The sequence below is a fragment of the Orcinus orca genome, chromosome 13, assembly GCF_937001465.1.
Source record: "Orcinus orca chromosome 13, mOrcOrc1.1, whole genome shotgun sequence".
Lineage (NCBI taxonomy): Eukaryota > Metazoa > Chordata > Mammalia > Artiodactyla > Delphinidae > Orcinus > Orcinus orca.
The window spans coordinates 13572481-13597435 of NC_064571.1; the positions used below are offsets into that span (position 1 = coordinate 13572481).

Sequence of the window (24955 nt, forward strand, 5' to 3'; positions counted from 1 at the left end):
AATCACAAGCACTGAAATTGAAACTGTGATTAAGAATCTTCCAACAAACAAAAGCTCAGGACCAGATGGCTTCACAGGCAAATTCTATCAAACATTTAGAGAAGAGCCAACACCTATCCTTCTCAAACTCTTCCAAAATATAGCAGAGGGAGGAACACTCCCAAATTCATTCTACGAGGCCACCATCACCTTGATACCAAAACCAGACAAGGATGTCACAAAGAAAGAAAACTACAGGCCAATATCACTGATGAACATAGATGCAAAAATCCTCAACAAAATACTAGCAAACAGAATCCAACGGCACATTAAAAGGATCATACACCATGATCAAGTGGGGTTTATTCCAGGAATACAAGGATTCTTCAATATACACAAATCTATCAATGTGATAAACCATATTAACAAATTGAAGGAGAAAAACCATATGATCATCTCAAGAGATGCAGAGAAAGCTTTTGACAAAATTCAACACCCATTTATGATAAAAACCCTGCAGAAAGTAGGCATAGAGGGAACTCTCCTCAACATAGTAAAGGCCATATATGACAAGCCCACATTCAACATCATCCTCAATGGTGAAAAACTGAAAGCATTTCCACTAAGATCAGGAACAAGACAAGGTTGCCCACTCTCACCACTCTTATTCAACATAGTTTTGGAAGTTTTAGCCACAGCAATCAGAGAAGAAGAGGAAATAAAAGGAATCCAAATCGGAAAAGAAGAAGTAAAGCTGTCACTGTTTGCAAATGACATGATACTATACGTAGAGAATCCTAAAGATGCCACCAGAAAACTACTAGAGCTAATCAATGAATTTGGTAAAGTAGCAGGATACAAAATTAATGCACAGAAATCTCTTGCATTCCTATACACCAAGGATGAAAAATCTGAAAGTGAAATCAAGAAAACACTCCCATTTACCATTGCAACAGAAAGAATAAAATATCTACGAATAAACCTACCTAAGGAGAGAAAAGACCTGTATGCAGAAAATTATAAGACACTGATGAAAGAAATTAAAGATGATACAAATAGATGGAGAGATATACCATGTTCTTGGATTGGAAGAATCAACATTGTGAAAATGACTCTACTATCCAAAGCAATCTATAGATTCAATGCAATCCCTATCAAACTACCACTGGCATTTTTCACAGAACTAGAACAAAACATTTCACAATTTGTATGGAAACACAAAAGACCCCGAATAGCCAAAGCAATCTTGAGAACGAAAAACGGAGATGGAGGAATCAGGCTCCCTGACTTCAGACTATACTACAAAGATACAGTAATCAAGACAGTATGGTACTGGCACAAAAACAGAAAGATAAATCAATGGAACAGGGTAGACAGCCCAGAGATAAACCCACACACATATGGTCACCTTATCTTTGATAAAGGAGGCAGGAATGTACAGTGGAGAAGGGACAGCCTCTTCAGTAAGTGGTGCTGGGACAACTGGACAGGTACATGTAAAAGTATGAGACTAGATCACTCCCTAACACCATACACAATAATAAGCTCAAAATGGATTAAAGACCTAAATGTAAGGCCAGAAACTATCAAATTCTTAGAGGAAAACATAGGCAGAACACTCTATGACATAAATCACAGCAAGATCCTTTTTGACCCACCTCCTAGAGAAATGGAAATAAAAATAAACAAATGGGACCTAATGAAACTTAAAAGCTTTTGCACAGCAAAGGAAACCATAAACAAGACCAAAAGACAACCCTCAGAATGGGAGAAAATATTTGCAAATGAAGCAACTGACAAAGGATTAATCTCCAAAATTTCAAGCAGCTCATGCAGCTCAATAACAAAAAAACAAACAACCCAATCCAAAAATGGGCAGAAGACCTAAACAGACATTTCTCCAAAGAAGATATACGGACTGCCAATAAACACATGAAAGAATGTTCAACATCATTAATCATTAGAGAAATGCAAATCAAAACTACAATGAGATATCATCTCACACCAGTCAGAATGGCCATCATCAAAAAATCTAGAAACAATAAATGCTGGAGAGGGTGTGGAGAAAAGGGAACACTCTTGCACTGCTGGTGGGAATGTGAATTGGTTCAGCCACTATGGAGAACAGTAGGGAGGTTCCTTAGAAAACTACAAATAGAACTACCATATGACCCAGCAATCCCACTACTGGGCATATACCCTGAGAAAACCAAAATTCAAAAAGAGTCATGTACCAAAATGTTCATTGCAGCTCTATTTACAATAGCCCGGAGATGGAAACAACCTAAGTGCCCATCATCGGATGAATGGATAAAGAAGATGTGGCACATGTATACAATGGAATATTACTCACCCATAAAAAGAAATTGAGCTATTTGTAATGAGGTGGATAGACCTAGAGTCTGTCATACAGAGTGAAGTAAGTCAGAAAGAGAAAGACAAATACCGTATGCTAACACATATATATGGAATTTAAGAAAAAAAAATGTCATGAAGAACCTAGGGGTAAGACAGGAATAAAGACACAGACCTACTGGAGAACGGACTTGAGGATATGGGAAGGGGGAAGGGTGAGCTGTGACAGGGCGAGAGACAGGCATGGACATATATACACTAACAAACGTAAGGTAGATAGCTAGTGGGAAGCAGCCGCATGGCACAGGGATATCAGCTCGGTGCTTTGTGACCGCCTGGAGGGGTGGGATAGGGAGGGTGGGAGGGAGGGAGACGCAAGAGGGAAGAGATATGGGAACATATGTATATGTATAACTGATTCACTTTGTTATAAAGCAGAAACTAACACACCATTGTAAAGCAATTATACCCCAATAAAGATGTTTAAAAAAAAAAAAAAACCCCGACAGAAAAGACCTTTTCTCGGGGTCCAAGGGAGCTGAGAAGAGGAAAGTTGATTCTTAGGCAAACAAAAAACAAAAACACAACTTCTGGGGACCCAGTCAAGAGATGGGTAGGAGACGGTGGTAAGGAGTCTTGAAAGAAACTAGAAGAAAGATCTCAAACCAAAGAAGGCTTTAAATAATATAAGCACCTTTAATAATTACCTTAGAGGTGTTCTAATCTTACCTCTCTTTTAAAGCATGACTAGAGCACAGTGTAAAATGCTAAATGGATGCCATCAGGCCTTGACCCCCTTAAACATTCGCATTCAGTTAGTGAAAGAGAAGGTAAAGCAAGAAAGGAGGGAAAATAAAGAAATCAGTAGTTCAGGATGGAATTTTAATTACTCAGATATTGGAAACACATCATCCTTTGAGTGGACCAGGTTTTCCCAGACCGAGTCCAGAGATTATCTTATCTGTTCTGCCTGGGCTTAAAAGAGGAAATACCTAGAAATAAGCAAGTTGAACTATCTAAATCTAGCTCTTCAGTGAGGAGAGGAACACCTGATCCCCAATCAAGGACTCAATTCAGAGCAGAGCCAAGGGAAAAAAGCAACACCAACTTCTGAGGAGCCACACGTCTACTAAACAGAAAGAGGGCAGCTGTTCAACTCCAGCTTGTTTTTGTTTTCTAACCCCTAAGCAAGCAAGGACACACACGGCAGAGGAACAGTTTCCAGTCGAGTCTCTCCACACCCACAAGCAATACTGGTGGAAACGGCACAGAGATCCTGGCAGGCTTCTGATCACACTGTCTTACTCCTCAGCCAGAAGTCCCAGTAGACAGCATGCACCAGGCTGTGGAGTGGCTTTTCATTTCTCTTAAAATCATTTTAGTTGGAGCACAGCTGCACAACATATTAAAAAAGACAAAGCTGGGCTCTGAAACTCACTTCTATACCTATAATGTGCTTACCGGTCCAGAACTTTGTTTCTTCACATATTAAAATAGTTTGCCTTAAAAACTAGCTGAATGTGAGGGCTGATGACTCAAAAAGAATAAAGAAATAGAACAGGGACATGGTTATGAATATTCGCTTTCTTTGGGGAGTTACATAACTCCTGAGGAACAGTAGAACCTTATGCAATTAATTTTGTGCAAATTACCAGCTATATCAACTTAAGCCTCAAGAATGAACAAGCTGGGTTAGAAGTATTACTCAGCAAGGAAAGTTGTTTTCCAATTCCTCCAACTCTACTTCAAAAAGACCCCCAGTCAAATCTACCTCTAGTTTCAGAGGCCTGTAGGAAAAGCTAGAGTGTGGATTATTCATTTGTTACTTACCCAAATGAATAGCGTTTTTATTAAGTTTTTTTTCAAGTTAATTTTCCCACACAGCTGACAATTATCAAGTCTATTTTTAAACTGTAATAGGCCTGAAACTTCTGACACACTGAAGCCATTTAGTTCTATTAATTCTAGTAAGAGAGCATCTGATAACTACCATCACTGATATTCATCCTCAAACTTAACATAAGTCGTGTGAAATACATGTGCCATTTTCTCTATAAGAAGAGTACTTAGTTCTAAATTGTGGGTGCAGCCGGACCTCCGCTTAAGCAAAGAGACTCTGCCTGGTGTTTCAGCACTGTCCTTAAATTCTTTAAATAAAAATCCCTTTTCTAGAGGTGGTGATGCAATTCCCTTTTTTTTTTTTTGCGGTACGCGGGCCTCTCACTGTCGTGGCCTCTCCCGTTGCGGAGCACAGGCTCCGGACGCGCAGGCTCAGCGGCCATGGCTCACGGGCCCAGCCACTCCGCGGCATGTGGGATCTTCCCGGACCGGGGCACGAACCCGTGTCCCCTGCATCAGCAGGCGGACTCCCAACCACTGTGCCACCAGGGAAGCCCGCAATTCCCTTTATAAAAAAATTTCAAATCTGGACTACCTGTGTGAGCATAAAATTTCAATCACTTCCTTCACTCCAACCTGGATGTCACAGAAAGATAAGTAATAGGCTGAAGATAAAGCAATCATCAGATCACTTTAGATTTTATTTCAAAATTATTTTCTTAAACCAAAAACTGGGAACCACCTAAGTCATACGGTAAATGCATATAATGGAATCCTTGCAGACTTTAAAATGTTGAGAGGCACCTACGCTAATGCACTGGGTAAAACTGTTGGTATGAACCCATTTGTGTAATAGTTTATCTGTGTTTCTATATACATGGAACTAAGTCCACCAAAATGTTAAAAGTAATCATTTCTGAGAAGATTTAGGGATTTTACTTTCTTCTTTGAACTTTTTTGATTGTATGAACTTTTTCTACAGTCATTTTCTCATAAGGTAAGAAGATGATATGTACGTACTGACAACCATTTCTTACCTTCTACCAATAAAGATATGCAGAAACACTCACCATTCTGGATTTTATTGTTGCTTCTTGTACAACAGCTTTCAGTATCTACTTTTGCTGAAGACTCCTTTAAATTCTGTGACTGGCAACCTAAAGTTGAAGGTTCTACCTTTTTTTCTACACAACAATTAGGACTATTACTATTGACATCTGCTTTCTCTTCTGGCTTATTTGAAAGGACATCAGATGTGGAAGGTCCATGTTCGAGATGCTTCTGCAGTTCAGGAGTACTGGCAATTTCCAGTTCTGCCATAGAAGAAGCCTTTGTAGGTAAGCACTCCCTAGGAAGGTCAGTCGATGATGGAGGAAAAGATTCCAAGCTGCTTTCCTGGTCAGTGTTTGTCTTCAGCTGGGTATAGCTTCCCTTTGGTTCACTCAGGGTTTTCAAGTCTCCAGTTCCAATCTGAGAGGACTTTGAAGAGAGCAACCCTACTTTGCAGACAACATCTGGTGTTCTCAGTATTTCAGGCTTCGTATTTAGACAGGAAGAAAGTTCTGGTAAAATCTGTTTATGACTTCTGAAAAAGAGTAATATGAAAACTAGCATCTAGGATTCTTTTATCTCTTCCCTACCTTCCAAAAATAATTGCTTGGTTCCCTGAAGTAACCAGTATGAAAGAGGAAAGAAAACTGCTTATATTAGAGAATTTATGATAGGTTTCTGTGGGCTGGAGTTAAAAGTAATCAGTCAATGGCTCTGCAAAAATATATTAAACACGAAGAAAAAGATAAACCTAAATCCTGTTTGCATGTTCTCATAAATCCGTAACTACTTCAAGTTAGTTCTACTTCTCATAGCAAAATGAACCTTAGCTTTCCCTCAAAACAACTGAGTATCACATGGAACCCAAATCACCAGCAGTGCAATACCCTATCTGACTATGAACGTGTTACCAGCCTTAGCACTGGACTATTTCACTCTTGTTTGGTCAGTGATCAAGACCCAAAGCAAAGAGAAGAGCCAGCTGATTACGTACTTGTTCACAGAACCATCTGGTACTCCCTCCACCCCCAGTAGGGGTTATCCTTAAAGAAACTTTGTTTCTCTGAAATTCATCCTAAAGTTCTTTCCTCAGCAAGATGCAGAGTCCTTTTTTCCTGTTACACTTGTTTTCCTGCCTCTAACAAAGGATCTCATCCTGGAGAAGCTGTTCTCACTTAAGTACCCACACTAGACATCTTTGCTTGGGTACCACCGAACTTCTTACCGCTCCCCCTTTCTGCTCTGAAGACCACTCCGCCCTCTCTCTGACTGCTATGTGTCCCTCCTCCAAGCTCTCTCCCAAGCAGCCCGCTGTCCTCCCAGTGAACCGATGTGCTCACCCACCCTCCCACCTTACTGCAGTGGTCTTCCAAGCCTACCTTTCTATACCAGTCTCTGACCCCTACCTTAGGTTTTTATCCACTGCCTGCACAGGCCACCACTCCTCCTAAGAGATCCTTCCCTTCAAACTCTTCTCTCCATTAACCTTGTAGCCACTTTAAATCTCTGATTAAATTTTACATTTCTTATAACTTAGAATTCTTATAACTTATAACTTACATTCACCTATAACTTAGTAACTATGCCTCATGACTTAGTATTTTCTCTACTGCCACATTTCTCACCTATACTTGAGGTCTGGGCTGATGAGAACCACTCACTGGGACCCTGTCTCCCTCTTCTCCACACTCCCACTGACCTCAGTCTTCCACATACAACCAACCTGCTCCCTTTTCCTTGAAAGTGGACATTATTCTACAGCTGCCTGTAGTATTTCAATTGACCATTCTCCCTATATCACGTCAAGAAAGCGCCTCTTTCCTCACACCCCTTTCTTTTCTGTAACCCTTTAAATGTTGTCCTGTATGCCTACTACACTTACCACCTCTGAAGGCACCTGACCAACCTGGAAACTCTAACCTCCCTGGACAACCTAAGATACACTGAATGGCAGGAATTACATCAACTTTTAGCTGCACTAAGAGTCTCTCTGTAAACACTGAATGTAGGGTCAGTCTTGCCGCCTGAGCAATGTCAGCTCAGACAGGAAGAACCATGGCTAAAATAACTGTGCTCTGTATTATGATTAAACATTTTTCAATCATAACTACTCACCCTTGAGGAATTTTTGCTCCAAGGTTAGGTGGCGAGTTGGCAGCCTGGGGAGTACTCTGGTGTCTCGGGTCCTTACTTGGCGGAGTGGCTGCAGTGCAGCCGAGCAGTATCTCCTTAAAAACTGTTGTGGGAACAGACTGTACAGGACACACACTGGGAGAGGCCTAAAAGATACCAAACCAAACAGATATTAAAAGGAAAGCCCCTAGTTGAGGCATCACGAAATGCTAGCAAGATTCAAGTTTATTCGCTCGGTTTAGTAGTAAACAAGCACACCAAAATCACCAAATAAAAAGAACAGGACGGTAGAACAAGTAATAAATCACAAATTAAGGACTTATACCTGAGAGCTATTAAATAAGTCACTCCAGCTTTTCACGAAACTTGCGTCTTCCTATAAAAGATCACAGGCTGATCTTTCAGACCTCTGAATCACTATGCCGGGAAAATGCAGCCACGTGGCAATTACTTTACTAACGCAATGCGCAGAAGTGAGCTTTTAATCAACAGTCTTCAAGTGGTGGCAGCTTCCCATGCATTCAGTTCGACATTACTAAGTGCCCACCACGCACTTACTGCGTAGACTGGCAGGAGACCAGACCACATAGGACTCTTGCAGGCAGTGGTGCCTACTGGGTACCAACTTAAGCCTTTACAGTGCAATAAAGGTTGAGGACATGGTTCTTGCTGGTTTGTAGCTCATCAAGTCACAAAGGTCATCCCAAGCTGCAAAAAATATCAAGTCATGACAGGCCTGTGGGACAAAGTTAGGACACTTGTCCCCTTCCACTTTCGTGTACTTTTAACTTTACAAAAATATTAATAACGGACCAAATTCTTCCCAGTTTATACTACCCAGTTTATACTTTCCCACCATGGAAAGAGAAGGAAGAGATTAAACTCAACTCCAGACAACTAAACAGTCTATGGCTTAACCAGGTGAAACCCACTGACCATCTTCACCAGCCTCTTCATTATGTGCTTAGATTTAAAGTCACGTTGTCCTTTTCAACTGCGTCTCTTTCACACCACAATGACCTTTACATTCACCCTACCAAATCTGAACTTGCAAAATCTTCAAAGTTTCATCTTCTAGTTACTAACTTCTAAAATTTGATGCAGAACCTCCCTGAGTAAATTTTTAAAACCTCACAATTCCGTATACAGACTATGTAGTCTACTCATGAATCTTTTTCGCAGACATTTACTCTGACAGCCTTGAAAATACTGTCTAGTATATGCTAGATACGAATATCTGAAAAATAAGAATTTTCTTAATCACTATTACAGTTTCGGCATAGCTTCCAACTATTTCAAGGTATCAATGCTAAATCATCTGATCATATATTACACTAGGTTAGCTCAGTTTTGGTTAAATATTAGCAGCCTAGTGTTCCCCAGAAGGATTTTTTGGGGGAGGCTTTGGCTATTACAAGGACATCCTTGGGCTAGCCAACTTTACCTCTCTGGGCCTCAGCTTCCTAATCCTTAAAATGAGGAAATCAGATGTTTTTATTCATTTTATCCATTGAACTGCTCGAGCCAAAAAACCCTCCAAGTCATTTCCCATATCCGATCAATGAACCAGGAAATCTTGCCTCTATTTCCAAAATGTTTCTGGAATCTATAAATTTCTTTCCGGGCCACCATGACCACCATCTTTCCCCTAGACTACTATGTGTATACTAACTGGCCTGATTGCCTTCCATTTCTGCCTAAAACTTTTGCCTCCTATCTGAAATTTATCCTACCACAGAGCAATCTTTATAAAACATAAATCAATCAGATGGTGGCACTCCACTGCCTCCAAGAATTCTACATGGTCTGGTCTCTGCCAACCCTGCCCCTCATCTCACTCCATTTGTTTACAGTGCTCCAACCATACCAGCTTCCTTTCTGGTCTTCAATGTTCTAAGCTCTTTCTTGCCTGCCCCTTTGTACTTCTATCCCCCCTGTCTGGGCAGTTTTCATGTGGTTGGCTGGTTCCATCCTTCACCCCCAAATCTGCTCAACTGTCACCTCAGTATCTCTGATCGCTCTTTCCAAAGCAGTGTCCCACAAGCCACTGCCTTACGCTTTATTAGATTGCCATGTTTCTATCTTTCACTGTACTACCACACTGTGAAAATACCTTAAGTTACTTCTTTTTACTGTCAGTCTCCTCACAATGAAAAGTAAACCCCTATGGACACAGACCCTGCTCTTGTATCCACTGTTATACCTTTTAAAGCCAGGCACATAGCAGATGCTCAATAAAAAAGACTGGTGGAATGCATGAATGAATAAATGCTCTTAGCACTTAGTATTTCAAAGAGCTACAACTAAGTCTTGTGAGATACCTCAAGAACCAGGCAGTAATGCTCACCAATGTCTAGCACATATTAAGTGTTCAGTAAGTATTTGTTGGAAAGCAGGATGGAGGAATAGAGGGAAGGGAGGAGGACTCTGCTGTTTTTACAATGGTGCCTCACCATACCGAGGAAAGGTTTTGTAGAGGAGTGGCAACGACAGCACGGTGGCTAAGAGCACTGGGTTTTGGTGTTAGACCCTGGTTGGAATCCAGTCTCTGACACGTCCTAGCACATTATTTAACCTCTCTAAGCTTCAGTTTCCTCCATCATAACGAGGAGTAATGAATGACAGTAATGAGAAAAAAGGAGAGTAATGAAGCATACTGTACAGGGCTGTGCTGTACCACAGTGCCTGGCACACAGATTAGCTGTCTCAGAGCAGAAAACTATCCTGAAAAGTTTCTCGGTGCAGTCACCATGTGTTAGAATTACCATAACCCGGATGCTTTTCCTTTAAGAAGATGAAGTATATCACTCTACAACTTTACTGAGGTTTAGCTCAACAGGGATAGGGCTCCGATTCCAAAACCCATCTCCACGTGCACACCACTGCATTGGCCTCTGACTTGACAAGGGTCAAAGTTTCTTCTTACCTGAAGAGTTTTCCCTGAAGGTCTTCTATACCAGTCATGGCAATAGTTCCTCCCTGCCAGCAGACGGAGATAATATAATTGAGCGTATAATGATATTCCAAAAAGGACACTGCTGGCTCACACTCCTTAGCAGACTCTCTCAATTAACCAGGCAACGTCCTAACTCTGAGGAATAGTCTGCTAGGCAGAGAAGACCTTCAAGGAGCCAGATGTTACTGGCAAACAGGTTTACCTTATCCAAAAGTATTCACCCCAGCAATCAAGAGTGTTCTCAACCTCAACCTCAACTCCTGTCGTCCAAAGAGCACCAAACTCTTTGCCAGTCCAACACATCTGGAAAGTGCAGACACAGTGAGACGTGCACCAAGGGTGTTACTGTACTCACCTTTCACTCACACATGTACATGAACTCTCTTTCTTTCCCCACTTCTTCCTTTACCTCTCCATCTCCCCTGAAATCTAGGCTAGGCCAGTGTTTCCAAAAACTTGCCTGATTGCAAGGATCACCCAGGATATGGGAAAATATTCACAATATACTGTAAAGGAAGCTACACAAGAGTATGGCTTTTAGTTTACAAAAAAAAAAAAAAAAAAAGCCTCCACGAATATACAGGAAAAAGAAAAAGAAAAAAAACAGGAGGAAGACAGGTATTCCAAAATGTGAATAGTGAGTCTCTGAAAAGTATGATTATGAGTGATGTTTCTTTTCTTTACTATGCTTTTCTGGGTTTCCTAAATATCTTTAAATGAGAATAACTTTTTTTAAAATGTAAGAATCTTTATTTTGAAAACAAGTGCAATATAAAAGGAGAATAACTTTTATAATTAAAAAATTAATAATAATTTCTAAAATGTCAATACTCAGGTAAAAATTTACCATCTCCAAATTGCTTTAGAATGTGAAGATGACTAGGATAGTTCTTAAGAGCTGAGACAGACATTTTTTTAAACATCAAATTTATTTCCACATTTTAGATGCTGAAGTTAAGGCTCAAATAGGTTGAGGAACTTATCTCCCAACCAAAGTTCAGGCTTTTTGGAAAAACAGCTTCTACTGTGTCCAGTAATCAGTAGCACACAAACCTACTGAGCTGGACAGTATGCTGACAGAGAGCAAAAACACAAGCTCCCTGCCCTTCAAGAGCGTGAGTCAGGAAGACAGGATCACTTACATACGTGTATGTTACCATATTTTACAAGCACCTCCTTCAAGGTTATAAATTTACTTGCTCAATTGCCTATCACATCACGGATAAACTTGACACTTTGAAGAACTGGCACCTTCCCCAACAGGAGGTCCCCACTGACCCCAGTCCTGCTTGTACCCCAGGTTGATTTCTCCATGATCCATCAGGATGCCATTTCCTCGGGTCTGGTCCCCACCTCAACATAACATCATGTGGCTCTCCTTTTCATCTTACTGAATGTCTACAGTGATGCCTTCTCCATGGCAGGCAACATGCAATCAAATTCTCCAAACTGCCCTTTATTACCTCTACGCAAGACTGTTAACAATTTATCCAGAACAAAACCTGACAGGTTACCATTCTGCTCTGTTTCTCTTTCAGCTTCTAATACCATGGATTACTTGACAGTATCCCCTGTGAGTCTGCCTCTAAGAGGCAATAATCACTTGCCTGACATCCTCAATTTACAGTCCTTACTACATTACTTCCCCTTTGTAAACTTTAAGGCAAAATGAAAAGGTAGTAATGCTAATATCCATAATTACCTCTTCATTCCTTCCTGAACCACCTGAGGTCAAGCCTGCACATTTGGAAGGAAGACAGAGGTATCAGACATCCTGGTTTGCAAAGTTTCTCATCAAGTATCAAAGCTCCTGTGGCCTGTACATAGGCTTAAGACTCAGGAAAGCTAATCATCTTAGCCACCCAGATTCTTTAGTATTTGTGTAGCACGTGCTTGCTTTGGTTCTAGTTGATGTTGTAGTCCAGCCTGCCCTGATCCAGAGCCTTAGATGCATTCACTGACCCTGACCCATTCTCATGCCATCTCTCCTTGCCCTGCCCCCACCCAGGCTCCAAAATTCCCTCTACAATGCTGCCAACAATCTTAACAATATCCACTTGATCAATTTTAAAATTCTAAACTCCAGGGACTTCCCTGGTGGCCCAGTGGTTAAGACTCCGCACTCCCAATGCAGGGGTCCCGGGTTTGATCCCTGGTCGGGGAACTAGGTCCCGCAAGCCACAACTAAAGATCCCACATTCTGTAACTAAGACCTAGTGCAGCCAAAGAAATAAATATTTTTAAAAATAAATAAATAAAATAAAATAAAATTCTAAACTCCAGTCTAGAGCAGAGCATCATAAAGGCGTTTTTGACAATTATAACACAGTAACCTTTCCATGTAACACAAGTGCATTTGGATACCTAAGTTGTGAGAAAAGTAATCTGTACTGTAATAGGACCTAAGGATTCAACTCAATTAAAAAAGAAAAAGCCTTAAGTTTCTTTTTTCCCCCCCAGATTTCAAAATTTGACCCTGTCATTTATACCCTCCCTTGAGAAGTCTACCCCAGTCCCCCATCCCCTCATTAGGCTAGTCTGTCTAGCCTAATCTTTGGGGAATTCTGAATAAAATTGCCCCATTGTGTACACTGTGATGTCCTGAAGACATGTACGAGTAATTACAAAGCATAATAAATTAGGGAATTTGACCTAGTCTGGGATATAGGTTACAATGATTGTAGAGATGTTAGGTATGGCTTCCTGGAGGAAGCAACATCACATCAGAAAGATAAATGGGAGTTAATTAGAGTGAAGCTAGGATTAGAAGAGAAAGGAGAACAGTGAGTCCTAAGGCTGGAGAAAGCATGAGGACTTGAAGAGCTAAAGAGGGCCAGCTTCTCTACAACAGGGAGGAGAGGGAAAAGCCGAGAGCCTTAAGTTTCTTGATCCAAATCCTATTTCAGGATAGAATTAAATCCAGTACTTGAACTCAACAGTGCCATTCACAGAAGCCTGTAGTTTTCTAGGCAGAAATTAGCAATGGCAAACCAACCACTTCCTTCAAAAAGTGAGTATGTTTGTTCACCCAATCATAAATGACCGATCAAACCTCTCAATTATTGAGGTGGGAGTCCTATTTCAACACCAAATCTACTCAGAATTCTAAGCTTCCTCCCCTCCTCTCATGCAAGGCATTCTTCTGATTTGACACACACAACTCAATTGATCTTCAAAAATACCTCCATATGGTGAAACTGTCAAATCTATTGACAATTTTCAGGAAACATCAAAACTAAAAACTTTTTCTTGACAAAAATAGTGAACCAGAAACTTATATTATCTCCATCTGCTTGAGTATAGAAATTACGGCCAAGATCTGGGACTAGCAAAGAGCAGACACAACAGCACAGAAGAGCAGAGCAGACAGCTTTATTACCACTAGACAAACTGGCCATGCACTGTGAGAATTAGAGAAAGGTTTACACAAGTGACAAAAATAAATCAAGTTACCTCAGAGCAAGATTTTGCTTGTTTGGAAACCAGGCTTCCATTATTCTCAGAAGATTTGCGTTTTATAGCCCCAATTCTTGTAGAATTACCTAAAATATTTAAAAACAGGTAAGTTGGCGTCCCTGTCTCTCTTAATGTGAGAAGGATAAAGGGGAAAGGAGAACAAAGATTTTAATCAAACAGTGTGTCTTACCACATGTCACAAAGTTATCATGTACAACTTCAACATGAATCAGTGATGGATCGACAATTTTCAGTGCTGGAATCTTAAAAACAAATAAATAAAACAAAGATACTAGGAAATTTTAAAATGCTCAGGAACACACCAGAAATTAGCTCTATCAACATAACAGTAGGGGCTTCTGGGACTTCCCTGGTGGCGCAGTGGTTAAGAATCCGCCTGCCAATGCAGGGGACACGGGTTCGAGCCCTGGTCCGGGAAGGTCCCACATGACACGGAGCAACTAAGCCCGTGCGCCACAACTACTGAGCCTGCGCTCTAGAGCCCACGAGCCACAACTACTGAGCCCGCATGCCACAGCTACTGAAGCCCACGTGCCTAGAGCCCATGCTCCACAACAAGAGAAGCCACCGCAGTGAGAAGCCCAGGCACCACAACGAAGAGTAGACCCTGCTCGCCGCAACTAGAGAAAGCCCGTGCGCAGCAGTGAAGATCCAATGCAGCCATAAATTAATTAATTAATTAAAATTTATTTAAAAAAACAAATAATAGGGGCTTCTTACATATAATTGCTTTTTAAAATAATTGTTTTTTCTACTCTGATATATAAAATAATAATAATATAAAATAATAAAGGTGTTTAGCTCCTATAAGATACTATAATTCCTTTGTGTAATTATCTTTCCCTGTCAAGTTATCTTACACACAATTATCATCATCCTTACCTCCTCACAGTTGACTTGAAGAGTTTTTGATGTTGGGTTTCCATTTACAATGGTTGCAGAAAACCACTGAGTAGATGGGTCCAAGCTATAAATTTTTACTTCTGAACCAACTAAGTTTTTGTCACCTTAAAAAATAAAAAGTAAAAAAAGTCCTTAGAGCAATATGCATTATCTCCCAACAGCACCATTATCCAGGATAATCTTTTCCCAAGTCTTTAAAAATGCAGTAGACAAAAAGTAAACATTAAAAGGTACTGCTATAAATGCAAGAAGACAGACATTTCAGCAAAGCTAGGAGAAAATTTAAACTGTATTTTTAAGCTTCACTTTTCTACGGATTTATCTTAGACTTGCAATATATTTCTTCTAGTATTTGTATCAGACCATGTAGTATCAGATAACACATTGAGACGTAACTCATTCTCCTCTGCAGAGTTTTAGAGGATCCAAATTCAGGAACCTCAGCAAAACTGCTAAGTCTGATAAAATACTTACAATTGTGAAACTGACCAAGAAAATCAATAACAGTAAATGGCAAGATCAAGCTTACCAAATTAATGCTTTATTAATTTTATAAGACTGAAATTCCAAACATATCAAATTCCATGTCAAAATATAGCTGAGCTTGTTTAATACCTACTTCACTTTTATAGTCTTCACATGATCCCTGAGCTCTCCAAATTTCAGAGGCTTTAGAATACATTACAGAATAAAGTCCTCCACTCACCTAGTTGCATGGGAAAAGCAGCAAAAGAATTTCTAACACATTAGAATTTTTAATGAGCAAATGAGTGAGAAGGGCTAAAACATAGCTTCTTACCTTGTAAAAGATGGCTTTCATCCAAATGTTTCACAATCAAAGCTTGAAATTCTTTACTGACATTCTGATTATCGATAAGCGAAAGTCGAAGATTGTTTACATCCTGAAAAATGGAAAATCATTACATTTTAAGGTAACAAGAAGAGTTGTTTAAATTCCAGTGGATATTTCAATCAGTTTAATCACAGGGATTAAAGTAGTGTCAATTAGCCATTTGATGGCAGCAAACCATTGCAACTCCAATGAATTAGACTAGTCAAGTAGTAGGAAACCATCAAACCATCACAAATATAAGGCAGACAGAAGTGAAGTCACCCCAAACTAAGAGCAAGACAATACTAAGAGTGGCTCAAATTTTAAATATAATAAGCAAACAAACTAGCTAGTCAGTTCATGTCAAAAATACTCTGTATCCCAAACTCTAGGGAAATTAGGGAAATCACAGCTCCAAATGCAAGGGGCAAAAGACACATACACAGAAATCACTTAGATCCATAGTGTCAGTTCATTGAAATTGCTGTTTTTAACAAACATCATTTCACACAGATTCATTTCCCCTAACTAGAATTCCAAATGCATTCTTGTTTACGAAGAGGGGCGTGGGGGGGGAGGAAGGACAAAATCTGAATGAATAGCGTTAAGCCTTCAGCTAGCCAGCTTTGAAACATTCAATTCTTGGCAGCTCTAGTTTTGGCACTATTCCACAGTGCTCTGGCTTTGTGTGTACACTCAGTTATGATAAATGTATACAGACTGTCAATAGGAGGAACCTGCCAAACCCAAACTGCATAGCACAGAAGCCCTTCCAATATCAGGCCTTCATGCTTTTCTGCATGTGAAATGGGTACACAGTGGCCAAAAACAGTTCATCCATTTCTCCCATTGGAAAGAACAGTCTTTTAGAGAGGCCATGCTGGAAAAATTTCTTAAGCCAAATAACATTAGACTTGAACTAGGGGTTTCATAAGAGCTCAACATTAATAACCAGAACGGGCCATGTGTTTTGTTTTGTTTTTTTTCATGCTACTGCAATTTCAAAAAATTTAAATGTGTTCTCCAATTCCTACTACAAGGTAAAATACCACGTCAGTGGGGCGGGCCACAAAGGGCTCTTAAATAAATAAAACTTACTGACCTTTTTCAACCTCAAGAAACAAAACTGAAAAGGTTAAACACATGAAAGATAGAAAACAGAACTGTCCTGAAAACAATGCTAAGAAGTAAATACTGCTCAGTGAAGCAGACATCCACAGCCCCTGCTGTATGTTCCTTGGTCCTTAAGAGCAGTCATTCTGCCTTTTAATGTAGGAAAAATATCAAGATGCCTATTTGACATATGAAGATAACTTGTGTCTGCAATTAAGTAAAAGCATCTTCCTCTGTTCCATTTACTAAACATTATAGAATAGGGTTCAGAGTGTGAATCTTGTTTTCACTCACTTCGAGGACATGGAAGTAAAAGTAAGACTTGCACAGAGAAAAGTCAATGCCAAGTCAATGACCCTTGGTCCTAAACTGTCTTTCAGCAAATAAACTGGTTTAATTGTCCTACAGGCCATAGAAACAAGTCAGGTCACAAAACAGAAGTGGTTAAAGGGGATGACTAAGTTTCACAAATGACATATAAAAAAACCAGTGTTAGGGCTTCCCTGGTGGCGCGGTCGTTGGGAGTCCGCCTGCCGATGCAGGGGACACGGGTTCGTGCCCCGGTCCGGAAAGATCCCACATGCTGTGGAGCGGCTGGGCCCGTGAGCCATGGCCTCTGAGCCTGCGCGTCCGGAGCCTGTGCTCCGCAGTGGGAGAGGCCACAACAGTGAGAGGCCCGCGTACCGCAAAAAACAAAAAACATAAAAAAACCAATGTTATCATAAGACCAACATTATTCCCAAGGTAGTGATCTGTGGCAGTAATCTGTGTGTTCTTCCCCTCCCTCCCAACATTTTTACAATAAAGGAAAAAATCACACACGAGCAAGAACGAAGAGCCTAAATGTTGTGAAGAAAAAGGAGGGAGTTCTGCAAGCTAATTGGAAAGAATACGAATGAACACACACACACACGCGATTTACACTGTTTGTGGTAGTTATGTTAAGTCACCACAAACACTGAATTAGTGAATACTGAACCATTCCTAGGGGAAAGATGGGGTTAGGTTCCTTCAAGCCTCTGGTCACAATACTGTCGTCAACCAATCAATACATAACCTTGTTTTATGTGTTTCTGTTGAAAAACACATTATTTAGTATATATTGCTGCAATGCTAACCTCGAACCCATGGCCACTATACCTCACGGCTGAATGAAGCTTATCTAACACATGTATTTTCTCCCTAAGACACATCACAGCCTCGTTGCACTTAGAACACTAGAGAGCACGTCAGCACTACCCTTGGGGCCATTTTAAAGAGTGAAATCACCAACGAAAAAGCACAAAAATGCAGTACTAAATAGACCTTGAAAAGGACACTTGTTTACAGTAGAAGAGAGGAAGTAAGAAGGCAGAATGTCACCTTATTCAAGCTCAGCTGGGAACATGTGTCAGACAACTGAAAATCTTCACCACTGTGCACATGTCTGTGAATGACCATGAAAGCACCAAAGTACTGACTGGGGGGTTACAAATATATTTTAGCAAGTAAGCAAGTTCCCAAATACAGAATCCTTAAATAATCAGGACTGACATATATATATACATACACAGATATATGTATATATATGAATGATAGTCTTAGAAATGAGCTTCATATCACCTAGGTGTTTCTATACACACACATCATCAACTGTAGTACGTTTGTCCTTCCAACCCCAAATAAACAGTACCAACCCAACGGCTAACACTAAGCAATGATGTCTGACAACTTAACTGCTCATAAGATGGGTCCTTTTCTCTGTTAGATATCTGAATGAGAGCAATCAACATCAATATGTTAGTTCTCATATTCAAGGAGTCTGTCTTTCTATTTTTAGGGTTTAATATCGTTTCCGTGTTTTACCTGTATAGGCTTTAAAAGGTCTTTAGAAAGAAATACTCTTTGTTGATCTCCTAAAAAGCGAATAGACGTTATGGATCCCAAACCAGCTTTGTCCAGCAGAGGTCTGTACATCTGAAACAGAAGAAAATGCTTTGGCATCATAACTGCTGCTGGTGTAATTCTGAAAACGGGGACTGGCAATATTCCATACACGTGGAGAGAGATAAAGCCATTCAGTCGTTTATTTACTATCAGTATCTCAATAATAACTATTCATGCAACCACAACAGGAGCACGTAATTTTTACCCAGAATCAATAACTTAAATGCGATACACATTTGAGAGTCATTAACATATAGGTCTGGGGCCACAGATGTATGGCTTCCCCCAAATTTATGCAAAATATTGCTTTATGTACATTTTTGTGGGGAGACAGGGCCATGTTTTTAGCAAATTCTTAATAGATGGGGGAAAAAATACAAAGAGCAAAATACAACTTTAAACAAAACCCGACACCACTCAAAAACCTCCAGCAGCTCTTCGCACCCATGGGCAAAATCTTAACTTTGCTCATACGGGCATGCAGGCCCTTCACAAGCTGGTCAGCCTTTCAATCATCCTGTTAGCCTTTCAACTATCCAATCTGCCCCTTCCTCCTTCAAGCCCCAGCTCATGTCTCAAATAGCCTGAACTGTCCTCTCCTGATCACTATTTTCCTTTAACCGCACCAGACTTATGGTGTGGAAATGGCAGAGTCATATACTGACTGCTAGCATCTTTAAAGCCAAAGAAATATGAGCCAGGGGGAACCTTAAAGATCATGAGACCCCAAGCGGAAACCCTCACAGGGTCCAGGCAACAGCTACTTTTCAGCTTCAGCCCACTGTTGCGACAAGGAACTGCTATGAGGCTCCAGTGTTGCCATATCTTGCCATTTCTCCAAGAAAAACTGGAACTCTAGATTTTTAAGGACATTCTCTACATTTTTTAAATGTAGACAACTAATTTAGATTTTCTTAAAACACTGTGAGGGTCAAACCAAAAAGATCTGTATGTCTGTATATATCTGCTGGTTTCTAACCACTGACCTAGACTAGATGTTCCCCACATGACCTCCACCCCCGACTTTTCAAGTGAAGAAACTGAGGCCCAAGAAAAGTCAAGGGTCAGAGTTGCAGGGCTCCTAGCAGGGCTGACAGGAGGTTCTGGGGGTTCTTCTGAATCTTCTACACTGTCATATCTCTGTACTATTATTTTCCAGAGGACCAAATATAGGCATTACGTATAGATTTTCCCTGTTTCATTCATAACTGGTGAAATACCCTCTTCTCAGGAGTTCAAATAAGCCCGAGTTTTACTCACTATCGCAGGCCACTGAACAATTCGCTCAGAAACTTCAGGAGACTTTCGTTCAGCCAAAACCAAGTTATGTTCCACTAAAAAGGCTCTCCTTAGAAGGCTGTACACGTCTATCCATCTTCTCTTCCTCCAAGATTCCCCATCAAACTCCACACACACCTAAGACAAACAAAATTGAAGGAAAGCAGACTTGATTAACAAAAATAAACATGAAAAATGCCTAAGTTGAATTATACCCTCACCATTCTACTCGAGTCTTGTATCTGAATACGCTGCCCCCAACTCCTGCTCTCTTACTTCCCTTCTAAACCCACAATAAACTAACCAGATCTGTTAGAACCAATGAGCTTTGGCTCCCAAACCACTCTGGGAAGCAGAGTCAAGGGATGTGGAGACCAGTCTCTGCCCTCAAAGTAACCTCTGGGAAGCCTTCACAAAAAAGAACCCCCGTGTAGAAGGTTTTTACATATGTTAATTAGACATCAGAGCTTTGAGAATTCAAAGACAGAAATCTGAAACCCAAAGTACTTCTCGCAGGGCATTGTAATTCTATGTTGACACTGTCAGTGAGTTTAAGATGACCGCCCATCACACAATCCACCACTGGCTTCTGAAGCCCTCTGGTAGCAGTAGGACTCGGCACCAGGCGCTTTCAACACCTTGAGTTGAATAAACTGGGAAATTACCTCAGAGTTTGAAATCCGAGACAACTTTGCTACATATAGAAACGAGTAATTGATAAAGGACCCCAGAATTTTCCAAAACTACCTCTAACTTCTTACATGAAAATTAAACTACCTTTGAAATACTATTTTCCAAGTAACTATGAAGTTTTCTGCTTCTGATCTGCAAAATACCTTTTAGCCCTAAAGTTAAAACCCTTATAATTTGTAGATATTTTAAAACATAAAAAAAGAATTCAGTCCAAAAGTGGGTCTCTGACAGTAACCCATAAGTAGGAATCAGTCACAAAACCTTAAAAGTCATATAAACGTACCAAACACCTTAGCTTCCTTAACCCATTATGAATACGCTACCGTTTCATTTACTCTAAGTCTTTTAAAATGTTTCTTATGTTTTAACTGAGATACAATAAACTCCCTCAATATTCAGTGTAAAAATCACTATTTTGGGCTTCCCCGGTGGCGCAGTGGTTGAGAGTCCGCCTGCTGATGTAGGGGACATGGGTTCGTGCCCCGGTCCGGGAAGATCCCACATGCCGCGGAGCAGCTAGGCCCGTGAGCCATGGCCGCTGAGTCTGCGCTTCCGGAGCCTGTGCTCCGCAACCGGAGAGGCCACAGCAGTGAGAGGCCCGCGTACCGCAAAAAAAAAAAAAAAATCACTATTTTAATTTGATTTAAAAGCTCTCCTCTTAATAGAGTGATGTCTCATTTTTGGTTTCAAAGAATTAGTTAATAAATCTATCAACACTTCATAATTTCATAGGCAATCATATCTCCCTTTTCAACCTTTAACTTAAAAAAGTTTATTTAATTTCCATTTATTCATCAGAACCCAATTCAAAAATCCTTTCCTCAAGCCTTCCCTTACCAAAGAGCCCCTCTCTCTCCCAAGAGAAGTCCCTTGCTAATTGTACTCAAAACTCTGTACTCTTCTTTTGTAGCACTATTCCACATTTTGAATTATTTATTTGTGGTCAACTGATTGACATATTAAAAACTCTAATCGGTCAAAGTCTGTCTTCTTTAACTTACCATGTATTTCATCAGTCAGTACTCGAATACTTGTCGAATGAATAAATTTCTCTCTGAATTGGGCTCTTACCTTGTTTCTCTCATCCATTTGGAAGGCAGGAAGTTCCCAACTGATACACCACTAGCCTCAATCCCAAACTTTTCCAGTTTTATGGCTATAGACTAACAATCTTTAAAATCAATGAAATTTGAGACCCATCCTATCCTTCTCCCCCAACCACAAAATATGCACCCCTAATTTCCCAGGCAACTTCCCCTGAGAAGCTGCATATCTTCCTGGTATGGCAGGCTTTTAACCTTGCAGTTATTACAGAATAAGTGTAAATGTGTTAAGCACCTACTATGTGACAAGGCCCTGCGTACTCCACCTTGGTTCTATGTATTCCATCACCATAACCAACCAGTGGTCCTTCACATTGGGCTTCAGAGACTGCCCATCTTCCTTTCTGTTTGCCTAGTCACAGAATCCAGGTCCTCTGACATCTCCCCTAGTCTTTTTGCCCCACAGCACATCAACCTCAAACCCAACTTAGCTTTGGATGACAGTTTTCCCATCAACATAGTGTAAGAGGAATGCACATCTACACACATCAGAATCAGAGAGATCTGGGTTTGAATACCAGCTATGTTGAAGCTTTCTTAGAATGATTTTACATGCATAAAATAAAATATGTAGAATTACAAAGGAAACCAATTAACTGTACCCAGGTCAAAAAGCTAAGCTCTCTGAATCTTGTGTTCTGGTAGCTTCAAAATGAAAGTACTAAGACCCACCCTTCACTGAATTGTTAGGTAGATTTTAAAGGCAATTTATGTTAAGTATCTGGCAAGGAGACTAGGTAGGTTTTTTTTTTGCGGTACGCAGGCCTCTCACTGTTGTGGCCTCTCCCATTGTGGAGCACAGGCTCTGGACGCGCAGGCTTCAGCGGCCATGGCTCACGGGCCCAGCCGCTCCGCGGCATGTGGGATCTTCCCGGACCGGGGCACGAACCCGTGTCCCCTGCATCGGCAGGCGGACTCTCAACCACTGCGCCACCAGGGAAGCCCAAGACTAGGTAGTTTTAAGACCTCCGTGGTAATTCAAATCTTAATTTATCAGAGTATCACTTCTTCAGTTAGGAATGGGAGGAGGAAGACTTCAATATGATTATCTAACATCTACTCAGAAAAAAAGTAATCTAAGATCTTAAGTGGCTTCCCAAAACGTATGCAATATCACAGTTCTTATCATATCTATAAGCTATCTATAAAGCTTATGATCAACCCTAAACCAAATTTTAGACAAGCTGCCTCTTTATATCTCAATTATTTTAACATAAATTTATTTATTTATTAATTATTTATTTTTGGCTGCATTGGGTCTTCATTGCTGCACCTAGGCTTTCTCTAGTTGCAGCGAGCAGGTGCTACTCTTTGTCGCGGTGCATGGTCTTCTCACTGTGGTGGCTTCTCTTGTTGCGGAGCACGGGCTCTAGGCATGCGGGCTTCAGGAGTTGTGGCACACGGGCTCAGTACTTGTGGCTCACAGGCTCTAGAGTGCAGGCTCAGTAGTTGTGGCGCACAGGCTACGTTGCTCTGCGGCATGTGGGATCTTCCCGGACCAGGGCTCGAACCCGTGTCCCCTGCATTGGTAGGCGGATTCTTAACTGCGCCACCAGGGAAGTCCCTATGTCTCAATTTTTGAGTAATCTGAAAATTAAGTTTAGTTCTTTAAAAATAAATAAATTTAGTTTTTTAAAAATAAATAATACTTTGAAGTATTAGGCTGTGTTGGTCAAAACTTCACATTTAAAAAGATGACTTTTAAGGGGCTTCCCTGGTGGCGCAGTGGTTGAGAGTCCGCCTGCCGATGCAGGGGACACGGGTTCATGCCCCGGTCCGGGAAGATCCCACATGCCGCGGAGCGGCTGGGCCCGTGAGCCATGGCAGCTGAGCCTGCGCGTCCGGAGACTGTGCTCCGCAGCGGGAGAGGCTGCAGCTGTGGGAGGCCTGCGTACCGCAAAAAAAAAAAAAAAAGATGACTTTTGAAAAAATATAATAAAACCAACAAGTTGTGAGCTTTCTTCAACGTTCTTTAAAAAGTCTCCTGTTTATCATAACTACATATCTTTCATTTGTGCCTTGAGGTCTGAAGTTCTATATATAAGGACACACACCCCCCGCACCAAAAGCCTCTTTTACAGAAATTTCTATTTAAGAAAAACAACGGTAAGAATTCAAATTCAGGGGGAACTAATGTGATTTGACCAAGCTCCTGCAAAGTGACAGATACGACTAGTTCTCATTCTAAATGGTGTTCTTTCCTCCACAATCCCTTGGTCCACAAAGGAGATGTTATCTGTGCTGTCTGACTCCAAAGGCCAGAAAAAGGCCTATTAATTACAACTTACTACCTATAATTCCCAAATTTCCTATTTAAAAAATAGGGCATTTTGTAAATACGTGCCTATTAGCTTATAAAATTTCTTGACCAGATGTTGGATATTTCAAGTTAATTATTTCAAGCTGTTCTTCCCAGAAAGATAAATCTCTTTCCTTTAAGATATATGAATTAATATTATCTAATCAAGCTAATCTCAAAACCTCCACTTTTAGTATTCACTAATCTTACCTAAGTATATGATTTTGAAAACTATCAGAATAGCCAAGTAAAATGTTTCCAAGTTTAAAAGTAGGCACTTACACAATGGCATGGTTTTTAATCACGAAGTTTTTAATGACATTCTACTCTATGCCCAGTACTACGGTACAGAATATCACTTATTTCACTGCTTCACAAATTAGGAATTAATTCATTATGCTTCTATTTATGTCTTCTTACACCTAGACTCTTATCTAAAATCCCAGAGTCTAGCATTCAATTATAGGGGTAAACACTTTTTATTATTACACTGTGCTAAGTTTCTCATTTTACATGGGTTGACTGTCAACAGAATCCACCAACATTCAAGTTTCAACTGTATGCAAGGATGAAAAAACTAGGCATTGATTGGTCAAGGTATCCAACTGCCAAAAAGGGCTTTAACAGCAGCAAATGGTACATATAGTTGGCAAGTACTACTCATCTGCTAAGGACATCCCAAAGAACTAAGGGGCAGAAGACTCAAGGAAAAAGTAGGTTCAAAGCAAGGAAAAGACTTAGACAAACAAGTTGGGGAAGGAGGGCATTCCCAGCATGCGTAGAACACAGTCAGTTAAGAAGCAATCTGCCTCACACTCAAGTAGACAGAGTAGCACAAAAATAAGGTTGAAGAAGTCCTTATAATCACACCTAATTAAGATCTGTTGTTATCCAAGTTAAAGAGAATGCCAATGCTCCACTGGAAGATAATTTCTGAACTGCTTTTCTATATACGAGTAATAATTTTATGATTCCTTCATCTGTTCAAATATTTTAGCAAAAACTACATGCCAAGCAAT

General features: G+C 40.5%; 1 protein-coding gene across 7 annotated transcripts in view; it reads right to left on the reverse strand.

The window, feature by feature from the left end:
* Positions 1-24955, reverse strand: part of KDM3A (lysine demethylase 3A) — a 63842-nt gene that overhangs the window by 35443 nt on the left and 3444 nt on the right. For all 7 annotated transcript variants that reach the window (XR_007470815.1, XR_007470814.1, XM_033431342.2 and 4 more), the window contains exons 3-10: positions 19824-19979; positions 18483-18593; positions 15492-15594; positions 14672-14796; positions 13959-14031; positions 13766-13854; positions 7339-7502; positions 5244-5758 (exon numbers count right to left, since the gene is read on the reverse strand). Coding sequence is in view for 5 of the 7 variants with exons in the window: in XM_033431342.2 (XP_033287233.1) it covers positions 5244-5758; positions 7339-7502; positions 13766-13854; positions 13959-14031; positions 14672-14796; positions 15492-15594; positions 18483-18593; positions 19824-19979 (1336 nt within the window). In the remaining 2 variants the exon portion in view is untranslated. The remainder of the gene's footprint in view (positions 1-5243; positions 5759-7338; positions 7503-13765; positions 13855-13958; positions 14032-14671; positions 14797-15491; positions 15595-18482; positions 18594-19823; positions 19980-24955) is intronic.